The 25,166-nt window shown below is 34.2% G+C and overlaps 2 protein-coding genes across 3 annotated transcripts; one reads left to right on the top strand and one right to left on the bottom strand.

The window, feature by feature from the left end:
• Positions 1–1,610: 1,610 nt before the first annotated feature.
• LOC122299300 (probable protein phosphatase 2C 55) lies at positions 1,611–7,941 on the bottom strand. 2 transcript variants are annotated; one of them, XM_043109462.1, is made up of 5 exons: positions 7,547–7,940; positions 6,284–7,185; positions 4,233–4,554; positions 2,676–2,825; positions 1,611–2,065 (listed from the first exon to the last, which is right to left on the bottom strand). In XM_043109462.1, exons 2-5 carry the CDS (start codon positions 7,030–7,032, stop codon positions 1,769–1,771), a joined length of 1,518 nt encoding a protein of 505 aa, XP_042965396.1. In that variant the 5' UTR covers positions 7,033–7,185; positions 7,547–7,940; the 3' UTR covers positions 1,611–1,768. The 2 variants fall into 2 exon arrangements, with proteins under 2 accessions (XP_042965396.1, XP_042965397.1); XM_043109463.1 differs by lacking the exon at positions 1,611–2,065 and adding an exon at positions 2,281–2,564 and having other exon boundaries at positions 7,547–7,941.
• A 14,782-nt stretch (positions 7,942–22,723) lies between these two features.
• LOC122298687 (zinc finger BED domain-containing protein RICESLEEPER 2-like) lies at positions 22,724–24,563 on the top strand. The gene is made up of 2 exons (XM_043108546.1): positions 22,724–24,260; positions 24,355–24,563. The coding sequence occupies exons 1-2, from the start codon at positions 22,853–22,855 to the stop codon at positions 24,396–24,398; spliced, it is 1,452 nt and encodes a 483-aa protein (XP_042964480.1). The 5' UTR covers positions 22,724–22,852; the 3' UTR covers positions 24,399–24,563.
• Positions 24,564–25,166: the final 603 nt, after the last annotated feature.

A 25,166-nucleotide genomic window follows, 5' to 3' on the forward strand; every position in this document is an offset into this window, starting at 1 on the left:
GTGAGAAGAGAATGTAACTTCCTTATAAAATATGGGTAAAATTGGAAAAAAAATGTTAGACGAAAAACTATTCATTCAACATTCGTACTTATATATATAGTAAATATATTTTTATAGTATTTTTTTTAAAGAATTTGTGGTTCTTTTTTAAAAGAATATTTAAAAAAAATTTAATAATTGTTTGAAAAAAAGTAAATAAAAACACAAAGTGCAAAATGCACTATTGGTAGAAAGCGTCGGTGGACGTAGTAGTCCAAAAAATTATATACAAGATACAAAAACCCCTTATTGAACAAGGGCGAGTGTCGAGTGGTTGAGGGACAAGGGTGGAAGTGTAATCTCCCTCCCGCACCCCTGAGGGTCGACCTTTTTAGGTGGAGAGGAGGCTCAAGAGGATACTTTGTGATGGTTTTGGTCTAGATTATGATAAGGGGGCTCACAAAAGAAGTCATCTCTGGAATGGCTCAAGCAAGCAGTGGAGGAGGGATCTCCTAGAAAATAGGAGAAGGCCTCCTCGCTCTCACCTCCGTTGTTCCTTTCATGGTTTTTGAATCCCATCAAGAGATGTCTAGTAAGAAGCAAGAAACACAATGAAGTGAAGAGTGAGTTTACCAATGCCGAGGTGTATAGTTTGAGAGGTTACAAATAGTTGCCACAAACTGACTGGCATGTGAGGCTCAAGCAATGCCTCAAATTCATGTAAACTTCATTGTCATTGTGTCTTCAAATGTCCTCTAACAACATGCAATACCAAAGTATAAAACTATGTTATTGTTTTCTTAAAACGATTGATATTAAGAAATAGGAAATAGATCTCTCTCTTGGCTATCCCAAAATACCAAAGTTTCTACTCATCATTCCCACATACCATGTACCACACTTATTTTTATTTTTTCTTAAACTAATTGAATTTTTCTACCCATTTTCCATATACACACATTTGATAAAAAACTTAGCATGACCTATATAATTGTATCATTTACTATGTAAATTTGGAAGACTTGCTTTGTTCACTCTCAAAATCCCTTTTAATTTATGAGGGATGCTATTGTTTGCAAGCATAGCCCATCAATCAAACCCTAGGAAAAATGCTATTGAAGAAGGCAGCTTCCCTCTCCCAATAATTTGGAAGATGTTGAAATTACCAAAGTCTTCCTTTTTAGTCCATATTTTAATTAAAGAAATATCATTTTAGAAAAATAAATATTAAAAAAGGCCTACGGAGTTAACTTGGGCATCGAATGCTGCCAAAATATTAACTGTTTCTTTTTCATTTTATTTTTTAGATCTTGTTCTGATTGCACCAATCGTCTTGACGTGTAAATTAGGAAAATCACGATGCACGACTGCCACTGAACAGCATCTTCCTGATAGCTGTTTGATTAAAGCCACACTCTTTACAGTTCTTTCTCTCATCTCCCACTCAGTGCATTAACTTCTTTAGTGAAGCAATCACTGCATATTATTATGTTAGTGCCAAACCAAATAACAAGAAAAAACAAGGATTAAGGAGACTTTGATCGAATGAGAATTTCTTCTATTTTGATGGTTATAAAGAGTCGGCCCGAACTACCGAAGCTCTTGGTGGTGGTGCGACAAAGTTCCGATGATTGGCAGAGTGAGGCAGATCAGCTCAAATAAAAAAATTATATTCGGTTTACACCTATATAACCGCAATAGAGTTTTGGGACTCTACAAAAAACCTGGCTTGAACAGCAATGAAATGAAATAAAGAGAATATACAACGTGCAGAGAGAGAGAGAGAGAGTCATACAGAGCTAGAACTCTTGATATACGAAACAACAACAGTGATATCATCAAGCTTGCCACCATAATAGCGGAATCCAGCATCTTGAGCAGCAGTGGCAAAAGGTGTCTGCCGGTCTTTATCCTGCGCTCTTTGGCGAGCCAACGCTGCTATCTTTTGAGCTGTCACCTGAGGGCCCAAGCCAGCCCTCATGGCATGAACCACAACCGCAGTAATCTCATTATTGTACAAGTTGTCAAACAGTCCATCGGTGCCAGCAATTATAGCATCGCCCGGAGCAACAGGTATTGTAAAAACCTGAATTGAACATAGCCTACTCTCATTAACAAATTTCAGAATCAAATTGCTTTCAATCTTTAATTTCAAACTGATGAATTCAGATTTATTCTTTGTTTCTCGCCTGTCTTTGAAATAGAGCTCTAGGACCAAACCTGATGATTAAAGAGAGATGTATTTTGAATGCCTAAGATACATGATTTACTTCAGTGTATTGGAAACCAATAACAAAATGATTTATCGATAATTAGAGGGCAATTCAAAAAGAGGAAGATGTACAAATAAACAGAGTAATTAATTGCATTACTCTCGGCCAAGAGCATATCTAAATAATAATAAAGATATGCGATTTATTCAGGGAAATACAGGGCAATGATACTATCAGGTAATGCATGGGTGCCAAGCTAAAACACATCAGTTAATGCCGATAAAGAAACAAATTTGCTCCCTGAGACAAAGGTTTAGCCCTCCCAGCATATATTTTCTGATAGCCCTCCCAGAAAACATATGGACATCATTCCTAATAAAATGTATCAAGAAAACAGAATATACTATTTTAATATCAAATGATAATAAGGTTCCTCTAAAAAAGGAGTTTGCAAAAGGAGAAGAAAGATTAAGAATCACAAACCTGACCAGAGCTAGGTAAATCACCGTTAATTCCACTTTCCAGTTGATAGGTGAAATTAAAATCGTGCTGCTGCACAGGAGATCGAAAGACAGTGCAACCATCTCGAACTACCATAAAGCCACTGTCCCCTAAATTAACTGCGTGAATGCCCTGCAATTAAAAACCGAGCAATTAAATTCATGTTTCCTGCCAGTTATTATAATGAAAAAAGAAAACTCCCGAGATCATGTTTCAAAGAAGGTAAACACCCAGAGATGGACTCGGTTGAGTCACTTCCTCAAGTAACAAAAAGATAAGATCCGCTTTCTCTTATCCAAGGGAGCAGATGTAATTATTTGAACCTCAAGTTTAAAAATAGGGGAAACTACACTTTACCCCTCCCTCTCCTAAAAACAAACTACGCCTTCCACAAAATTACGTTATGTTTATTCCCTCTGTTAGATCTAACCATTAAGATCATACAAAGTCACCTATTTTTATCCATATTAACCATCTAATCTTAATGTGAATGCACATTCCACAAATGTTTAAATTAAGGGATTCAGTTACAATTCTGGTATTTTGGAGGTTATATGTTGCAAAAGAAGTGGTAGTTTAGGGGGTAAAGTGTAATTTTCCCATAAGTAGTTGGTTTAGGACTATAATGAACTTTTCTTAAGGCAATAAACCACAAAGTTAGGGTAATTGATGGCTGCTGCATGTAGTTGGCAATCAAAAGTTTAAATTAATTAATCATTTAAAATCACATTGCAACAAGAGAAATGATATATACAAGCCCCAAATACACAAACCTCGTGCAAGCCCTTTATAAAAAAGTGGACTCCACCATGGAAAAGTGTGAAGAACTCACTTTTTCTTGATGGGGCCCACATTTTTACAAAAGGCTTGTACATTTTGGGCTTGTACCTAGCATTACTCTTGGAACAATAGAGTAGAGTATCTTAAGTATCCATACACTATCAGTCATAAACTTGAACACAGTAACAATAATTTTGCCTAACCCTAGTGCAGTTTACAAGGAATGGTAGCCAGGTTATGAGATCTATCCTATATCATTTTTGGAGTAAAGCCAGCTCTCCAAATAAATCAAAATAATAAGGCTTGAATTTCAGTGGTCAATCCCACTGAGCCACCTCAAGTCAACTCTACCAATGCCAGCGCCCAAGAGGATATGTGTCATATATTATAGTTACTTAACACATAAGAAAACCCTCATTTTTTTTTTCATTCCTTTTTATAGGTCTCAGATTTTTTTTTTTCATTCTGAAAATAACAATCAATACAAAACCTGCAATCATTTCATGAACTAAGATGATAGTGCTCATGCATTGGGATTTGAATCAGCATCGAAACCCAAAAGGGAAAGGCACTACAATGAGGTGAGTATAAGTTGATCTTCAGATTAACATAATAAGAAAGAATGGAGCTTCGAAGATCTTGAACGAGGCTAAAATTACAGATTCCATAAAATAATAATTTCTAAAGTAGTGCTTCTCAGGCAAATGGCACGAAACTAAAGAGAAGCATAAAGGTATTCCCAGAATGGAAGAAGCATACTGCATCTGTGAGTGCTATGATGCAAGCTGTTGAAGAACCCTTGGCTTCTGTTCTTGAGTGAGCTTTCTCCAAGACCCTCGCAGGATCAATTGAACCCTTTGGCTCCTCTTTAACAGCAGTTACTGAATATGACATGAGTTCCCGCGAATACAGTCCAGAATCAACACCAAGATCTGCCCAGCCACCAACACCATCTGCCACCCCTATTGCTTGCTCATCAAAAATAAAGTGTGCATCCTCCCCACCAGTTCCTTCTTTATCAGGATGAGGCAGACAGCATGATCCTGAAAATAGTTTCAGAGTTTTGTCCATTGATGTCTTCCTGCAGTCAAATCCAAGCAATAATGCTAGTACATCATTTCATCACCTAGCCATGTTCAATTAATAAATCATGACATGATATTATCACAACAATCTTTCATAATCTTTCCCACTTTAGACTCAAAATATATTTAAATGTTCTAAACATTTCCTTGTAAGTAATAGAAGATTTTATTAAAAAACATAAAAGGGCATAGCCCAAGTACACTCTAGACATATACAAGAGGAATAAAACAATTTTCTAAACATTAAAGTGGCAAAAAAAGTTTCAACGTCTTGAGTCCGAGGCTAGACTTGAAAGCTCTACACTAACAAGATTGATACAAACAAGCTACTTCATGATATGCAAGTACCACAAGCAAGTATTAACAAAATTTCGGACCATTACGTTCATTCTATATGGGTCTTTATTCTTTCAAGCACATTCTATTGGTTAAAGACAAGTAATTACAGAAGTAAAGGCACAGAATAACAGTCTTTTAAATGGGGAAAACATAAGGTTACTAGCTTCTAATACATTTAGTAAAAACAAAAACAGGGCGGTATATAACTCATCAAGTAAGAGAGAGGGAGAGGTAAATACAAATAAAATCTGCAAAGTATAAAAAGTAAAAGCAGCATGAACAAAGCATATGAGGTGCAGTTCAGTGAGCCATAAGAAGATGAGGGGCATACTACTAACTTGAAAAGCAAATAATGGTCAAGAAAGTAAACTGTAACATGAAGTTATCACATGATGTTGATATTTATATATAGAGACCAAAGTGGGTTCACACTTGAGTCCATAAAAAATCTCAATAACAGAAATAAAATAATTAATAAAATAGAAGTGATGGCAGCATAGGAGAAAAAATAAAATTCATTGTAATAAACAAGCAATAAGAAAGTAGCTTTGAACTAGTCCTTGCTATAAAAGGTGATGAATTTTGGAGAAGATTAAAAACTACTAAGGGGCCTTTTCAGTTATGCCTGGTATCTATGCAAAAATAATGAACGGTAAATATTACAACTAGAAATGATGACACAGAAACTGTAATTTATAGGTCAAAGGGGCAGAGCATCTCGGGCATCCAAGCAATGAAAATGGTGAAACTAATACACATATGACGAGTTGTACCATTGAGAAGATTCAACACTTCAAGCAACCTTCATATTCCAACACAGGTAACCATCTTAAAACGTCCTAATAGGAGAAGCTCCCAATATACCTGAACTAGAACCCTCCAGGTCATAAGTCAATGAAGATCACTATCCTAGAAAAGAATAGTTTAATAGATATTGAAAGCAGGTGAGGAGAAAGCAGACTGACATAAAATTGTGACCAGGTTGTATGGAGGCAAGTAGGCTGTCTCTACATATGCCTGTAAATATATTTTAGATGACACCTACTTCGCACAACAATAATAATTTTCTTTTATTGGCACCAGGTGTCCAAGAACAGCATCCCGACTAATTCTAGGGGTGCAAAGGCAGCAAGAAGTTTCTCACATGTGCACCTCGGGTAGCTCAAGGGGAAAATCCCACAGTCCGATAGCCCCTAGAAATTGTGTGCAACTAAGAGGATTCAAACCTTAAACCTTGGAGGGAGCATACCACCAAGACTAAGCCTTTACCACTTGAGCCAACCCCCAGGGGTTCGCACAATGATACTAATATCTCATAAAGAATATGAAAGATGTCTCATAGATAAATTAATAAGAGAATAATGAAAATTGTGTCAGAGAACATACTGTTCAGATGAGTCTGTAGAATTATCAAGCTGTTCCTCACAAGCAGAATTATCGAAGGACAAATTAGGGGCAGTCCCAGCAGAGAAACGTGTGGAAGATGTGCCATGAAAATCTCTTTGTTTTGGCTCTTTGAATGGTTGAGAATTGCACCACCTCTTTGCCACATTATACATGAAATATCCATAAATCACATTCTTGTCTGGTTTGTTATAGTTTTTCAGACTCATGCTAGCTTTGCTGCAACTCTCAAAACTTCTGTTGCTATAGAAGATACTGGCATTACTTGTCCATGACGAAAGGTGTTTTTGCCTGGAAGTTAAAATATCTAAGGAAGATCCAGTAAATACAGGTCTGGAACCACAAGAAGCCATCGGCGTATTCTGAAACTTGCTGCTGATCATTAAGTGCCCAGGTTCAGCCAGTGTGCAACCAATAGGATAAGCACAGATTTGAAAGGAAGGCCCAGAAACAGATGGAGTATGCAGCGTGCGTGAAAGTGCTCCAACAACAGAGATATTCCTTCTTCGGCTAGCTAACTCTGATGTTGCAGCAAATACAGTTCCAGGTCGTAACAATACATGGAGATCCGTAGGAGTTGAAGATGATAAAGAATGGAAGGTCCTAGAACTGCGAAACAACAAACTCCCGTCCCCAATTACCAGATCGAGTGAGCCCCGGAGCCCAGCTTCTTGCCCAACAATCGACCTCCGGAAAGCGTTTCTTAGTCTCGAGAAATAAGTAGATGGCATTTTAGCCTCTTAAACAAGACACTTGCACTTCAACCTGTCTATGGCAGAGAGCGATACCTTTACCTCTATATACAAAAGAAAATCTCATAACTCCCAGTACATCAACGTTTTTAAGTACTCTAACAATGAACCTTATTTCCCTGATTAAGAAACCTGAAGAGCGAAACCAACCCGATTAAGAAAACGAAACTAGAACACGCAGATATTCAAAGAATTTCAAGAATTTGCAAGTGACGGCAAAGATAGATAATCTCTCCTTCTTAACGATAAAAAAATAGGGTGGAAAAAAATATTGATATTAGGGAAAGTGATTTATCTGCATTAGATATGACCATTTCAAATACAACCGAGTAATTATCATCGATTAACATTGTCACAATGATCGCTGATTTGGTAAAAACAGCACTGAAATACCCCAAGAAAAGGAAATGCAGAGCACACATGCAATTCCTCAAACAATCCAAAAGAATAAAAAATTAATAAACCCAAAAAATGATAGGTAACGAAATCTCACAGTTCCTGAAAGATTGGAGCAATACTCAAACATTCGAAGCAGGAAATCAGAGCTGCTCAAACGGTGCAAATCTTTAGAAGCGAACCCCCTTTATATAATAACCCGGGGGGGTGGGGTTGGTGAGTCGAATCTTCAGCCGAGGGAGTTAGGTGGGGGAACTGGGGAGACACGAGCCTCTCTATCCCTCAAATGCTAACCTTCTCGCTCTCTCTCGCTTTCCGACTCCGCGATTACTCAAAAGACAAAGCAGAAAGGACAGAACTCCGATAGATTTCTTTGGCGGTAGACGAGAAATCCACCCGAACGCAATTTCGTCTCTTTTATAGATTCGGCTATGGCACGAACAACATCTGGAAAATGCTTTCTTCTCAAGTGGAAAAGTAATAAATTTTATTAAGAATAATATCAGAGTCAAGTCGACTTCTGATAAAGTATTTTAGGTGCACATAGATTTTGACTTAAATTGGGATTAGTTAAGTCTTTTTTTTTTTTTTTTTTTTTTTAATTTTATTTTATAAATAGTAATGAGTTAAGAAGATGGAATGAGTTTTATAAGGATATGGATATCACGTATATAGAGATATTGAATTAAAAAAAATTGTGCATCCCACGTATAAGAGTATTTTTAATGGATTATATATACGTAAATGACAATTTTGATGAATGTAAGATGAATTTAAATTTTGACTATTCTATTTATATAAGTCTTCACATTGGAATAGTTATTTTTTTATATAACAATAATATAATATAAGATAAATTTGATTTTAGCTATTTACATCAAATCTTCTCATTGGATTATTCATTTATTTATTATATAGTAATGAGTAATTAATAATTTAACAAATATTTAATTTTTTTTAATTATTAATTTATTTTATTTTATCATATTTTATTATTTAATTTAAAGAAACTTATGTAAGTTTATGGATATAGATGAAGAGAAGAGAGAGTGTATTATAAAAAAATAATAAAATAAGTATTTGGTCTGTAAACAGTAGATATTAAATTTGGTATTCTCTTTACAATTACTGTAGCTAAAAAGCTACAAAATTTGCTATTGGCTAATCCATTGTAAGTGAATTTTTTGTCTAATAGTTATAAAGTATAGTTTATTTTGGATATAGATAATCTGGTAAGAGTATTCTAAAAAGGTTTTGAATTGAGATGCGTTTAATAATTTGAGAATTTGTGTTTGAATATTAAACTTAGCTTAAATTATATCGAATTGATTTGAGTTGAGTCTAACAATCAAATGGGGTCCTAATATGCTACTCATTCCAATTCTCATTATCCTCTTATCATTCTATAATTTGATATTAAATAGTTGGAAATTATTTATTATATTTCACTTATAAACTTATCATCTAATACTACATCTAATGATTCATGGGATAATGAGAAAATTGATTAATAAATTTATAAATTGATATAGTTTTATATGATACGTTACATCTACATTATACTAAAAATAACTTTACAATCTAACATACTACGTCAAATTATGACAACATGTGAATTTACTTTTGTAACATATCCTTATGGCTATTTCTTTATTTGTTCTAATAAAAAGGTATACTTCATCAATAAGATAAATGTTGCGAATACAACAAAATTTATGTCAATGATTCCCGTAAGTTCTTTGATAGCTGATTTGGTTAAATGGTGAGCTACCATATTGGCTTCATTCTTAACATACTTTTTACTTCACACCACATCTTATTGCAGAAGCTTCTTAGCATCTTCAGTGAGGCTTCCAAGAAGCTTCTTAGTATCGGATCCTCTAGCCTGCAGAGCTGTCACCACTTGAATAAAATCTCCTCCTGAAATTTGGTGTTGCACCCCAAATCATTACTAGATCGAAAGGATTCAACCATACCTTGAGTGCCGAGAATGGATTCTGGTTGTCTTCTTCTTCTTCTTCTTCTTCCTTCTATCTTCTTCTCTCTCTCTCTCTTTTTTTTTTTTAATTTAATGATTAAGGAAATATTTTTTTTTAATGATGTGGTAAATTTTTTTAAAATGTTTAAGAAAATTAAAAAAAAATACATTAAAAAAATAAAAAATAAAAAAGTCAAATGACCTTTTCGGTTACTTTTCTAGCATTGTCCATAAGTTATAGGTTTCCTTTGAGTTGCATGCACATGCCATGCCAATGCCAATCTTATCATATTCTTTGTGAATGGTCGCATCCTAATTTACCTTAACACAATCATTCACAGGGGGTCCCCATCTTGCCACTATCTCTTGAATTGTGCTCTTGCTTCAAGTTTGAAGTTCATTTTCCCCTTTAAAGTCTTCATAAGTTAACCCCCTTCTACACTGCCACATTGACCAAGCAGTAATTGCTACCTCTTCTAGTTCTTCTCGAGTAACCTACCTTTGTTAACAGTTGTTCAAAGAATAGCACCCAAATCATCTTCATAAATTGAAGTTTTCTTTAGTTGGGAGAGAATTCGTGTAGGCTATAGGAACATTTTAACTACATTTGATATTTTGGGGAACCAAAATACCAAAAGACAGTTGTTCAAACATTTTAACTACATTTGGTATTTTGGGGAACCAAAATACATTTTAACTACCTTTGTTAACAGTTCAGCCCCGTTTGGTTACCAAACACACTTCATCTTATCATTACATCTTTTTCAAATTCTCATATACTTTTTCAAATTTCTATATAAAATATAATAAAAATTTAACTTTTTCAAATCCCAACACATTCATAATATTTAAAACTAATATTCTAATAATATTTTATTCAACTCAATTCAATCCAACATCTAAACCCAACCAAAGTCTACCAATAGAGGGCTCACAATGATGCCAACTTTTAATGTGTTGTTGTAGGTGGTAATGTGGTATGTACTTTTAACTCTGAATTTCCTTGTATGTGTAGATTTCCAAACAAGCTTATCTTCACAACTTTATGTACTAACTAGTAAAGTATAAATGACTCGTTCATTGTCCTCGTCAAAGACATCCTTGATCATTTGAGTATTCTACAGTCATTGCTCCCTCTTGGTATCCATTTTTTTTTTCCTTTCATATCTTGATTTTTGCCTATATAAGACCTTTCTTTAGTAAATCAACCGCTGACCTCAGGCTCTTCCAAGCAAGAGAAGCTCCATAGCCTTGGTTAGATTGCGAAAAGGATGTATTGGGAAAATATGTGGCTTGAAAAATCTTTGCGTGCTGATAATGAATCTCGGTTTGTCAACATTTTCCATGGTTGTTTAGTAAGAAGAGCTTTGTTAAAACTTGTTAAGTCTCTAAAACCAAGACCTCCTTCCCATAGCTCATTGAACACCAACTTTTCCAATGTATATTGTTGGATTGAACATGAGAATCCCATCAAAAGTTAGCCATCATGCTATTTAGTCTTATGCACAATGCCTTGGGTTAAAAACAAAAAAAAAACAAAAACAAAACAAAACACTCATGGTATATTGTAGGTATGGCTTGGACCATGCCTTTATGAGTATTTCCTTTCTTGCCTATGACAAGAATTTCATTTTCCAATTATCCATCCATTTAGCATCTCTCTCAAGTATTCCTTTAAAAACCTCCATTACCCTTGGTTCTCCCACTAAAGATAATAAACCCAGATATTTATCAAAGTTGGACGAGGCTCTCAACCTTGCACTATTCATGAGGTGCTGTCTGAATGCTTGTTTGGCATTTTTATGAGAAATAGTAAAGTCTTCTCTATATTTGGTTTTTATCTCAATGCCTCTTCATGCATGATAAGGATTTGTAAATTCTGCCTATTCAACCACATTTGCTTTTCGAAACAATAAACTATCAACTACAAAGAATATATATTTTACTTTAATTGTTTCTGTTGCTAAAAGAACCCTAGAAATAAGACCCCTTCTCTTAGCAGATTGAAGCTTATTTCTAAGAACTTTTGAACAGGTGATGAATAGGTATGGGGATAAAGGGAAGTTTTGTCTTAATCCACATTGTGGCTTGAACTTTGCTTGTGGAGTACCATATAAGAATGGATAAAGATAAAGATGTTATGCACTTTAAAATTGAGTCTAAAAATCTACTATCAAACCCCATTTTCATCATCATAGCTCTGAGAAAATTTCATTCAACTCATTCAACTTTATCAAAGCTTTACTCATGTCAAGTTTTAAAACCATATATTCTTCATTTCCTTTGATCCTAGTATGGCTGTAAATAAACCGGTCCGTATGATTGCTTACTCAATACTCGTTCAACTAAACTCGAACTGAGCTCGACTCGTGAAAAAAAAGTTCGATCGTGAAAGTAGAAACCCGCTCGATTAGTAAATGACACATACTCGATTAAACTCAACTCAACTCAGTTAAGGCTCGCTTGTACATGCCCAACTCAGCTTGTTTAGCTTGACTCGATTTGAGCTCGTCCATAAATCATTGAATATATATAATTTATTTCTATATATTAATATTCTTATGCACACACAGACTTATGCTTCTATACATACTAAATTTAATAACATAAGCATAGTTACCTTTATAATTAAATATGTAGTATGTAATCCAATTACTTATGTCTAGTTATTTATACCTATATATTGAATATAGTTCATAATTATATGTTAGTTAATTGAGTACTTAAGTGATTAATTATAGTATATATTTTATAATGTCTAAGAGTTAGTACATAGGACTTGGTAGTTTCATTATACAATACAATGTATATGTTGAACCCAAGGTTTCAAGTTTCATGTGATTATAAATCTACACATGGATTTTGATGATAACAAATGAATTCAAAGAATAAAGGAGTTTCAAGTTCAAGTTGTTCACACAATGGAATCAAGCACATCAAAGAATCAAGCATGAGCAAGAAGGAAACAAGTTTACATTAAAGTCATAGAGTAATATTGTAAATCTCTTAAAATTCGAAATTAGGATTAATGCTCAAAATTAATATTTTATCATAAAGCATTAAAATACATTTTCCACATGTGCATGAATATTTTTGAAAATTAAATTTGAAAATTTTGAAAGATGATTGATTGTTATCTTTTGCATGTGCATGTCTTGATTAAAGGGTTGAACTTTGAAAATATTAAAGATGATTGATTGTCATCTTTCACATGTGCATATTTTATTTGAATATTTTCAAAAGTAATTGATACTTTTTTAGACTTATACAAAAGGTAGATGATTTTGTTTGAAAATTTTGAAAAATAAAGTGTGCTCATTTTGTCATATGCAAAAAGTAAAAGATTAGGTTTGAATTTTTTGAAAAGGAAAATGTGCTCATTTTGTCATATGTCAAAAGTAAAAGATTAGGTTTGATTTTTTTGAAAAAGTGAATGATGTTGTCTTTGACAATTAAAAAAGAAGAAATTTTTATTTGAATTTTTTGAAAAAGTGAATGATGTTGTCTTTGACAATTGAAAAAGAAGAACATTTTATTTGAATTTTTTGAAAAAGTGAATGATGTTGTCTTTGACATGTGAATCTTTTTAAATTTGAATATGAAGTCTCATATGCCTATAAATAGATCATTTGAGAGCTTCACATTCACAACACCAAGAGCATACAACATTCATTCTCTCTTCTCTAAGCATTGAGCATTAATTCTTATTCATTTTGAGAGATATAGCTTGCGCTGTATTGTTCTTATTTCACTCATTGAGGAGTGTTTTCTGATAACCTACTCACTATCAGCTTTTGTATCAGAAAAAGGGTGTGTATAACCCTTGTGCGTGTAGAAAGTATTCTACACGGAAAAAGAGTTGAATCACCACGTGTAAGGTGATTGCAAGTGTAGAGGGTGTTCTACACGGATCCTTTGTAGCGGTGGTGTTCAAAGGTGTAATAGGTTTCTATCTCTACCTGAAAGAGGTTGAATAGTGAATTTGAGAATCCTCAAGGGGTAGCTTGAGGCGAGGACGTAGGCAGTGGGGCCGAACCTCGTTAACATACTGAGTTTGCTTCTCTCTTACCCTTACTCTTTATAGTTATTGTTATTTCATATTTTGTTTATATTTTATATTATATATTTGATTTATAATTGTTATTTTTTTAATACAACTCAATTCACCCCCCCTCTTGTGTTAGTCATCTGGGCAACAGTATAACTATATAAGAAATGTATTCATAAATGTGTTCTAATTTTATAGTTCAATACAAGGTTTATATATTAATTGTAAAGATTTCATTACATTTTTAATATTTTGTTTTGTAATTTGGTATTTTTAATTCAATTCATTCAAATATATATATATATATATAAGAATACAAACAAAACTAGAGTAATAACTCGACTCGGTTCGGCTTGACTCAGGCTCGTTAAAGAGTACAAACAAATGTCGATAAAGAACTTGACTAGACTCAAGCTCGTGTTTGATCAGCTCAAACTCAGCTCGGATTGGCAAGCTTGAACTCAAGTTATTTGAGTCCAGCTCAACTTGATAACCCAAAAGTTTGAATCGGCTCGGATCAATTACAGTCCTAAATCCTAGTATGCATAGTGTGCAATGTTTCGTATTCAGTCAAGATATTATCTCTACTCAATCTACCAAGAATAAAAGCACACTGGTTTTCTTAGATAGTCTGAGGTAGAGTTAGCTTCAACCTATCTGCAATCACTTTGGTAACAACCTTATAAAGTACATGGCATAAACTAATAGGCTTAAAATAAAAAACGTTTTATGCATTATTGATCTTAGGTATCAAAGTTAAGTATACAAAATTTATTTGTTTAGAATTGATAGTTGAGTTTAAGATTGAAAGAACTATTGTATTTACCTATGCCTCTACCACATGCCAAAGTAGGCTACAAAACCATCTGGTCTAGGTGGTTTGAGAGGGCCCATTTGAAAAAGGGTATGTTCAACCTCTTCCATTGAAATGGCTTTAAATATTCTTTTTTGGAGTCACCCTTGAATCAACTGCTTGCAAGCATTCATCAATATTGACAAGGTGTGATGTAAAGAACAAAGCTTCATAATATTGGTTGAAAGCTTGCCTAATTTCTATTGAGCTTGTGTGGTTAGCACCCTTTTCATCCATAACTTTTGAGATAGTGTTTATTTTCCTTCTCTAATTAGTGCAAAAGTGATAGGACTTTGTATTGTGAACACCTTGCTATAACCAAGTCATTTTGGTTCTTTCTTTCCACTTGAGTTCCTCCCTTTCCAGAATACTCTCTACTTCTTCTTTAACTAGTCTGAAGTCTTTTTCATTATCTGCATTAAGTGACTGTTGGAACTTTTTTTTTTTTTTACTCTGCACCTCCAAACTACCCATATATTGTTCTAGCTTTTGAGAAACCTGCACTAATTCCCTTTTGGTATAGAATCATCGTTCCAAACCGTTCTTAAAACATCTTCACATATAGTATAAGTTGCCCACCTATCTTCATATCTATGACTTTTCCATGATCTCTTTGTATGGAAGCCTCTATCTGCAATAAATTTAAGATGTCAAAGCAATCACATTTCTATTTCCAAATTGAAGACACTAATCATTATTAGTTATTTTCCTATCCAGTCTTTCTTTCGTGAAAGTGTTGTCACTCCTATACTTAGACTATGCATATTTTCCACCAAACTAACCCAGATCACTTAGATTGCATTCCATCAATACATCTCAAAAATCAGCCATTTGTCTTTCACTTTGTCTAACATTCCCAAGTTTATCTTTTTGATGCATAATTCCATTAAAGTCACACATGCATAACCATAGCAATGAGTTCGCACCCCTCCTTCCATTACCTCTCTCTCATATATCTAAGAGCTAATGTGTCTCATGGAAGAGTCTTGGATTTCTAAAGTCACTTTTGTGGAAGACAAGAGAGCTAGTCCACCACCATTGTAGAAACCATCTACACAGGAAATTGATTCAAAACCCAAGTTGTATTTAAGCTTCTCAATATTAGTAGTTCGTATTTTTGTTTCCATTAAGAATAAGATGTTAGGATTCCTTTTCTTAACCATATTTTCAAGGTCTCTAATTGTCTGAGAATTGCCAAACCCTCAACAGTTCCAACTTAAGAACCTCATTTCTCTTAGCGAGGTTGCGTAGTAGCCTCTATTGATATAAAACAGGTTGGACCAATACCTCCCTTATTCTTAACTGAATCTGTCTTTTCCTTAGAAAAAGAAGTAGACCCTTGCAATGCAAGCTTCCTCTCCCTTGAATGGTATCTTCTTAGTCATAAGAAAGCACTGGTGGCATTTGTCCCCTTACTCGCCTCTTCCATTTATTGGTTGATTGTGTTTCCTTCCCCAGATTTTGCTCTAGTACTTCATTCCTTGTTTCTCTTGAGCTTCTAAAAGAAAATCTACTCCTTGAAATGCACTCTATCAGACACATGCACCACCATATTTTGTTGCTCTAAATTCTTATACATGGCCCTAGTACCCTTGCTGGTTGTAGCACTTATCAACAATAACTTGTCTTTGTTTACGATCTCCATATCTACCTAAACTTGTTTGTCCTTTTGTTCTTCTTCTTGAGTTTCCATATTTGTTGACTTGTCACAACTACCTTTCACATGGCAATCGTCTGAAGTGGTAGGGCCCATTTTTAGTGGTGCCACATCTCTCATATTTTGTCACATTGTCAACCATTCTTCCATTAACAACATATTTTTTTTGTATACCGTAGCAATTGTGGACACGTTCCAAACTATTCAGTTTTAAATACCAATATATATCTTGCATTTTGCCCTAGAGCACTGCCATAGCCGGTAGCATGTAGCCATGACCCATATTGAAGTTGTTTTCCTTCTTCTAGACTTTACCCCCATACTTGCACCCTTGCACCCATATAAGCCATGTCAAATAACCCCACATTTGAAGCGAAATCGTGGAAGCATCTCAAATAACTTTACAAAAAGCTTCATAAAATCAACTTCAACTTTTGCATGAAGAACTTTCCCTATCCATTTTCACTTGAGTCTACATCCACCTCTTTCACCCTGCCAATACTTGCATGAATTTGTTCCCCAACACTTATACTCATACAGCCAAATAAAAGATCACATACTTGCATTTGCACCCATCGATCAGTATGTTTGAAGGACAATGCACTCAGTAGTATCAAACCATCAAATTGCTTTATACAAATCAAATTAAGATTAAACATCCAAGGTTGGCCTATCCATACCTTCCACATGTCTACATTTGCTGCAAACTTAAATAGATAAAGATTTATCCCCACTTTGAAGAACTTAATGTTATCACGTGATTTCCATACTTTTAGCATGGTGCTTATGAAAGCATTCTTGTTAACTTGTAACCGTTCGTTGTATATCCTCACTTTTGATGGCTATAACTTGTTTTTCTTCTTTTTCTTCATCGGTTAACATTAAGTTGGACCATAAATTCATAATATCTCTTTCCATGCTTGATCACTAGAGTGAATCACAAATGTAGAAACTCCTACTGTCTAAGAAAGTGTTAGAAAAATAATAGCAAATAGAGATCAAAAATTGCAAACAGTTAGATGATTGTTAATCCGTTTCTTAGAAAATAGTGCCTTCCACTCAAGAATTGAGTTCTGTAATTATGTTCTCATGATACAATATTGTTTATATAGTGTACAGATTGCAAATTCTGAACACTAATCTTAGAATGAACAGATGTAAATAGCAACAGATGCAATGTTTCGTTTGAATTTAAATAAAACGGTTAAAAAGTAACTCTCATTTAATAACTGTTAAAGAATTGAAGAAATGCATCATTTCATTTGAATAAAATAAATGTTCACTTGTGACGATGCGTAAGTGCATCTAAAGTGTTGATGCATTGTGGGCGCTTATGCATGCGTGCGATCAGTGCTTCGTACTAGGTCTACTATTGTGTGTCCGCTCTTATATTCTATTTTATATATCGTGAAACTCATTCACTTATAAACTACTAAAAATTTATTTATCTTTCCAATGTAGGACTAACAAAAAATCGCATTGGAGGGAAACTTTAAAAGATAATATATATTTGAAATATTTGAAATAATCCAACAAAAAGAACTTGCCCAAGGCAAACTGCCTCCTTCACGGCAAACTACCACCTTCAACCAAGAAGGAAAGCTACTTTCTCCTCTCAATTGAGGGAGAAAATCCTATATTGTGAATTGATTCACCAGCCCTTTTTGTTATGTGCGAATCCTTTGAAAAACTAGAAGCCACTTAAAAATCTATATTTTTATAATGAAAAAATATATTCATCATCTATTTTCTCATCATCATTTCATCATCCTATAATGTGGTATCATATGATAGGTTCACAAGTAAAATATAATAAATAGTCTCTAATTATCTAATGACACATAATGAGATGATGAGAATATAGGTTCCACTACAGAAGTTTACATCGGTTTAGGCACTGAGTTGTAAAATTGATTTATTGATGTACTTGTAATTCTCTGCATAGTTATATAAATTTTATTTTGTCCATTTAGGATATATTTCTATTACTATATTTTAAAGTCTGGTTTTGAGATTTTTGTACCCTCAAGTTTTTTTTTAATAAATAAGATTTTTTTTCACGATAAGTGAGAGTTATCAATAAAATTAAAGATACTATCCTTATTTTAAAAAAAAAATGTATTTAGAATTGTAGAAATGAGTTAATTGTAACTTTATCATTTTACAACAATTAAAAAAGTGTATATATGGAATCAAATTTTACCTAAATGTACAAACTTACACATAAGGTTGCTTAATTGATTTCTTCTAAATTATTAAATTATCAACACTGTCACATAGTTTTTGACCGTTGGAAGGGGTGGAGGGGGTAGTTTGGTCACTATGGATCTAAGAGGACCTCGAGGTTGGAATGTTCAGTTCACGTGCTTTTCCATCTAAATTTAGTTCCATCCATTTCTATCTAACTTCGGAGCTTCATCATCCACCTCCATCCAAATTTTAGCAGCCACAGTTTTGCGGGCCATACATTTTGAAAAAGATAATTATTATAGATATAAAGAAATTATATAAAAATTAATTTATACAGGCTATATATTTTAAAAAAGATAACTGTTATAAATATAAAAATATTATATAAAAATAAATTTATAAATTGATGGCTTTTAAATGTTTCCATTATATGTATCTACTCATATATTTAAATTTTTTAATTTTAATAATTAAGGAAGTAATTATTAAAGAATTTATGTTTTTTTATTTTTTCTTAATATTTAAAAATTTTTAAAAAATATTTTAAAAAAATTCATTTAACCTGGTGTGCATATTTGGGATACATATTTGTTGTGCATCCTAACATTGTCCTACTTTTTATATCTAACTATGCCTTGCACATTTAACCATACATTTGAAACCTCTACATCTAACCACTTTCATATGGAAAGAACAATGCAAAGATATCATTTCATGTCAAATGATTGAAAAATAGTAGATGATATTCTGAATCAAAATTTCCTCAAATTCTTACCCGAATCTAAAGTATTTAAGAGAGATTGGCACTTGAAGCAAGTCTACAATATTTATTCAGGACTTAAGTCTTGTTTAGATGTTGAGCTCAGTTGAGAAGAATTTTATTATTTATGAATAGTAGTAATTGAGATGGTGGAGTGAGTTTTGTGAGGCTCACTTAAAATGAGTTTAGATGTATTTATAAAAAATTGATAAAAATTTTGAGTCGCACGTGTAAAGTGCTGTTAATTTGAAAAAAAAGTTATGGTGTAAAGAGATTTTGAGTTGAGTGATATTTGTAATTTAAGAGTCGTATGTTTAGATATTAGGATATGTCTAAAATATAACTCAACTGAGATGAACTGAGTTCATTCAATGATTCAAACAAAGCCTTAATGTTACATGAAAAAATCACATAGGCATTAATAAAAAATGCGGTAAAACCTACATCAAATAGTGTCTATCTCCCACTGGAAGTCCTGAAGTTCAAACAAAAACAGGAGGACCTCAATTTTAGATAAGAATTTAAAGGAATATTTTTTCTATTTTCTCAATAAAAAATGATTTATACAAACTTAAATGTAAAAACCTTTTATAAAAATTCACTTTTTAACTATTCGTCTCAGATTTAATTTAAAGAATTTATACGAGATTTGTACACTCTAAGCTTATATCTAACGTTGCATTAGCTCGATCAGAGGCCATAAGAAGCAACCTAAAGTATTATTAGTAAGAGTTTTAGTACGTATAAATAAATCCGTCTACCAATCCAAGTATGGTAAATTAAAGATATGCACGCTGTACTTTTCTCAGTTGTCTTTGGGTTCCAACGTAATGCACAATTAGTACTAAACCTACGTTTTGGGATTTTTGTTTAAAGATAATATTTTTAAATGTTATTATATAATTTTATCTCTATATTTTATTTTGTGACAGAGGAATCAATTTGATTAATTTTATAATTACAGAGTGCAAAATTTCAATGGAAAAATATTTGGAACAATTTGCTTTAAGTAAATTACATGGACTAAATTAGTACTTAATCTTTACATCAATTTCCTAATTACCGAGGGATGTTTGAAGAATGAAATAAAATAAAAAATATGTAAATAATAGTGCAAGGGGGTGGAGCCATTGAGGAGAGAGTCCTCAAAGGCAAGGTAATTTTTCTTTTTTAACTTTTTTTTCACACATTTTTTAAACCCCTTAAATATTTAACAAAACAATAAAAATCAAACTCATTAAAAACAATCCTTAATTATTAAGAAAAAAAATCAAAAAACAAAAAAATAATCAATGAGGATTGTTGGGAGTCACTCTTGATGAGAGTGGCATTTTTCATAGTGAAATGATTTGAATTATAATGTTTTATGGAGTTTTAGAAAAGAATAGAGAAAAAATTGAATAAAAATTTTTATTTTAGAATTTGAAAAAGTTGAATTCTTTTTATTTTATTGGAAAATATATGAGGGTAAAATATTTGGGTCTAGGTTTAGCCCATCAAGCCACTATGGGACAAAGGGTAAAGAGAGGTCGCGGGGGGTAGCATGGGTGTTAGGGGCAGAAACAAGAGATAGGAGACTAGATGTAGGGAGTCAGGGAGTATGGTAGGCTGTCAATAGAGGTGTCAGGGAGGCATGGGGCGCAGAAGGCATAGGGCTTCAGGGGAAAGGAAAGGCACGCGGATTAGGGGTGTGCATATATTTTTATAACCCGCTTGACCCGCTTGACCCGATCAAATCCAACCGATAAAGGTCGGGTTATAATTGAAGCGGGTCATTTGAAATGTCATGCGGGCGAAACCGCAGCTGAAGAACAACCCGTGTTCTCTCACACACCTCAGTCCCGACTCCATCTCCTTCATCTTCAACCCTAGCCCCCCTTCCTCTCTCTCTCGACTTCTCTCTCACCAACGTGATCTCTCTTTCTCTCGCTCTCTCTCTCTCTCACACAGACGCTTGCGTGGGTCTCTCTCTCTCTCTTCGATCGCAGCTCCAAGATCAGCTTCGGCGTGGGTCTCCAAGGAGGTATGTTCCTGATGATAGATGATGATTCTGGTTTTTACTGATTTTTGAGTTTGGCTAATTGGTTTTTTTGCTAGTTCTAGGTTTAAGATGTGGTTTGCTAGGAACTTTGTGGGTGATTTTGGTGGTGTCCTGCTCTGGTTTTGTATTGGAAGCCAATGGTGATGTGATTTAGAGCTGGTTTTTGTTTGGGTCTGTGATTATGAATTTTTGGTAGATTATTATGAATTGGGGCTGTGTTTTGGAGCTTGTTTGTGAAAAAATCCAAGTCCATGGTGTTTTGATGCTCTGATTTTGTATTGGAAGCCAATGGTGATGTGATTTAGAGCTGGTTTTTGTTTGGGTCTGTGATTATGAATTTTTGGTAGATTATTATGAATTGGGGCTGTGTTTTGGAGCTTGTTTGTGAAAAAATCCAAGTCCATGGTGTTTTGATGCTCTGATTTTGTATTGGAAGCCAATGGTGATGTGATTTAGAGCTGGTTTTTGTTTGGGTCTGTGATTATGAATTTTTGGTAGATTATTATGAATTGGGGCTGTGTTTTGGAGCTTGTTTGTGAAAAAATCCAAGTCCATGGTGTTTTGATGCTCTGGTTTTGTATTGGAAGCCAATGGTGATGTGATTTAATTTTGAAAAATGTTAGTATCTTTCTAAGTTGGTGTAAAAACTGAATGGGGTATGCATTTGTGTTGCAAATTGTTTATGGCTTGTCAAGAAATGGGACAGCAAATAAATGAATTTACTATTTATCATTGGTCTTAAGCTTATTTAATAATAGTAGATGTTATAAACTGCAAGGTTAATTCTGTGAATTTTCTAATGTTAGCTAAAAGCTGTCATGTAACTGACGATAAAATGAGTCAATTATTTAAACTAGACAAAGGGGTAGAGGCATCAGATACAATTTATTGCATATATACTTTTCGATTTGGCACTTAATAAAATTATGTAGGTTTGGAACGATTTTATTATTTTTAATAACAAATGCACCTTTAATTCTTTCCTTTTTCTCTGTTTTCCTTTAATAGAATGGGAGTAAAGACTGCAGAGTTTTTCTTTAATGTAAAATAGAAAAACAGATAGGAAGTCATAAGTGTTGGAGCTTACAGTCTTGCACTTTATGCTATCAAATGGTCTTAATTTTTACTTTATCAGTCATAAGTGTTGTATTATATATGTTGATGCTTTCACTTTATCAGAAAATTACATGTTAGATACTAACATACATTAGGCTGCTTTGTCATTTCAATTTCAATTGGTATTCTTATTTTCTCATACTTTTATTATATGTCAGTTCGTACCATGGATTCCTTCAGAAGTGACACTCCTACAAATTTAAGAGACAATGAGATTTCTACTCCTTTAGCTTCAAACATTAATTTGTCTAGTAGTAGCAACACCATCCTCCCTCCCAAAAGGAAGGCAAGTAAGGACCCATCAACGGTGTGGGAACACTTCACAAAAATAGATGGATGTTCATTAAGTGACCCAAAAGCGGGGTGTAATTATTGCCACAAGACTTACGCTTGTCACCCCAAAAAACATGGTACATCAAGTATGTTGCATCATGTTGGTGTTTGTAAAAAAAACCCTGATAGAAATAGACCCAAGGATCAACAAGCTACACATAAGTTTGATCCAGAAGATGTACGAATGGCAATTGCAGAGATGATAATTTGTGATGAGGTTCCGTTTAAGGTGGTGGAAGGACAAGGATTTAGGAAGGTATGTCAATCACTAGAACCAAGATTCCAAGTACCATCACGAACCACTGTAGCGAGAGATTGTATTAAACTATTTAAAAAAGAGAAGGAGAAGTTGAGGAAAGTATTTAAGGAAATTGGGCGGGTTAGTTTAACTACTGACACTTGGACATCCAATCAGAACTTCAATTATATGTGTCTTACTGCACACTTTATTGACTGTGAATGGAAATTACACAAAAAAATTATAAATTTTTGTTTAATTCCTAATCACAAAGGGGACACTATTGGAAGGCATGTGGAGTCGTGTCTACAGGATTGGGGTATTGAGAAGATTTTTACTGTTACAGTTGACAATGCTTCCTCAAACGATGTTGCCATTGATTACTTAAAAAGATTTGTGGAAGGTCATTTGTTGGAGGGGAAGTATATTCACATAAGGTGTTGCGCTCATATTATGAACCTTATTGTGAATGATGGGCTAAAAGATTGTGATGATTCAATTGCAAGGGTGCGCAATGCGGTTAAATATGTTAGATCATCTCCTGCAAGAATGGAAAAATTCAAAAAGTGTATAGAGAAGGAGAAAATCAGTTGTTTAAAATTAGTGTGCCTTGATGTTCCCACCAGATGGAACTCCACTTATCTCATGCTAGAAGTTGCAGAAACATTTCAAAAACCATTTTTGCGATTGGAGAATGAAGATGGTTATTTTTCTCGCTATTGTCGTAGTGTGGGCTTGAGCCCCCCAAGTTCTAGTGATTGGGTGAGAGTTAAAATAATGGTTAAATTTTTGAAGATTTTTTATGATGCTACTGTGAGACTTTCTGGCTCTTTGTATGTCACATCTAATGCATATTTTCAAGAGATTTGTGGCATTCAATCGCATTTATCAAAAATGAGTCAAAGTAATGATCCAGTCTTGAAAGTTATGGCTACGAGCATGAAGAGTAAATATAACAAATATTGGGGATCAATTGAAAAGACTAACTTGATGATATTCATTGCTGTTGTTCTTGATCCAAGATGCAAATTTAGTCTTTTGCATTTTTTGTTCAAAAAAATATATGGTGGTAATTTAGTTGAAGAAATGATTGTAAAAGTGAAAGAATTGATGATTGACATGTACGGGGAGTATAGTATTATGTATGGGAGTTCAGGTGGAGTTTCATACTCTGAGCCTCCTTCCTCAGTTGATCCTAGTATGATTGATTCTGATTCTCAGCAAAGTTTTTGGGTTGAATATGAGCAAGAAATTATTGAAAGTAGTTTGAGGAACAAATCAGAGATTGATCAATACTTGGAACATGGTTGTGAGGCACGAGTTCCAAATTTTGATATTTTAGATTGGTGGAAGATCAATGAAATCAAGTATCCTATTTTGGCGAGAGTTGCACGGGATGTGATGGCCATTCCTGTTTCTACTGTTTCTTCTGAGTCAGCCTTTAGTGCAGGGGGTCGGGTGCTTGACCCATTTCGTTGTTCATTATCTCCAAGAACAGTTGAGGCACTTGTTTGTACTCAGAATTGGTTAAAAGATCCAATAACTATTGATCTTCGTGCCTCGCTGGACAATGTTGAAAGTTTTGAGGCAGAATCAGGTAATGAACATATTTCTTTCTTCCATATTTATTGAAGTTTTTCATAATGTTTATTTTTATATAATTTAATAATCTTTTTTTCTTTTTTTGCCAGAATTTGATCCCCAATCAAGCTTTATTTATATTGATGATGAGTGACTCAAGGCTTATGGTCGACACATTCTATATTTGTTGTTAAAGATTCTTATTTGAGGATTGTTTATTTCATGTTCATGAATTTGTTTAAAAGGACTAGAATATTTTCCATGGGATGTAACGTAGTGGATGGTTGGGATGTAATGTTTTATTGAGAAAGGCTGGAAATGAGATATTAAAAAAAAAGCTGGACATTATATTCATGATAATATATATGTATGGATATTAATGTTTTATTGTTTATGTTATGGATGACTTATGGGGATGTAACATAGTGGATGGATGGGATGTAATGTTTAAGGCTGGAAATGAGATAAAAAAAAAAACGCAGCTTTAACCCGACCCGGCCCATTCGGGTCGGGTCGGGTCATTCTGTGCTGTGGCTGGGTTGCGGGCCACAACGGGTCGGGCAAAAAGTTGGTTGGGCGGGCTGTTGTTCAGGCCTAACGCGGATAGGGCTCTCACCTTAAAATTGGTGGCTTCTCCCTCACTTTTCGAGGGTTCTTCCTCAATTTTGATAATCTTCTTCTTGGGGAAGGGGGGGGGACATAGGTGTTAGGGGCAGAAACAAGAGATAAGGGGGCGGATGCAGGGAGTCAGGGAATATGGTAGGCTGTCAGTCAAGGAGGCATGGGGGATAGGGGGCGCATAAGGCATGGGGCTTCAGGGGAAAGGAAGGCACGCGGATAGGGCTCTCACCTTAAAAGGGGTGGCTTCTCCCTCACTTTTCGAGGGTTCTTCCTCAATTTTGATCATTTTCTTCAACTTCTC

The sequence above is a fragment of the Carya illinoinensis genome, chromosome 16 (genome assembly GCF_018687715.1).
Source record: "Carya illinoinensis cultivar Pawnee chromosome 16, C.illinoinensisPawnee_v1, whole genome shotgun sequence".
NCBI classification, from domain to species: Eukaryota; Viridiplantae; Streptophyta; class Magnoliopsida; order Fagales; family Juglandaceae; genus Carya; species Carya illinoinensis.

What these genes read in the sequence shown, in the direction of transcription:
- LOC122298687 (XM_043108546.1), top strand. Translation starts at nt 22,853, where the DNA reads ATGTGTCTTACTGCACACTTTATTGACTGTGAATGGAAATTACACAAA. An exon ending in AAGTTTTGAGGCAGAATCAG is followed by an intron (nt 24,261 to 24,354) that starts GTAATGAACATA and finishes TTTTTTTGCCAG; the next exon opens with AATTTGATCCCCAATCAAGC.
- LOC122299300 (XM_043109462.1), bottom strand. Translation starts at nt 7,032, where the DNA reads ATGCCATCTACTTATTTCTCGAGACTAAGAAACGCTTTCCGGAGGTCG. An exon ending in TCTACAGACTCATCTGAACA is followed by an intron (nt 4,555 to 6,283) that starts GTATGTTCTCTG and finishes ATTTGACTGCAG; the next exon opens with GAAGACATCAATGGACAAAA. An exon ending in ATTTACCTAGCTCTGGTCAG is followed by an intron (nt 2,066 to 2,675) that starts GTTTGTGATTCT and finishes TGTTCAATTCAG; the next exon opens with GTTTTTACAATACCTGTTGC.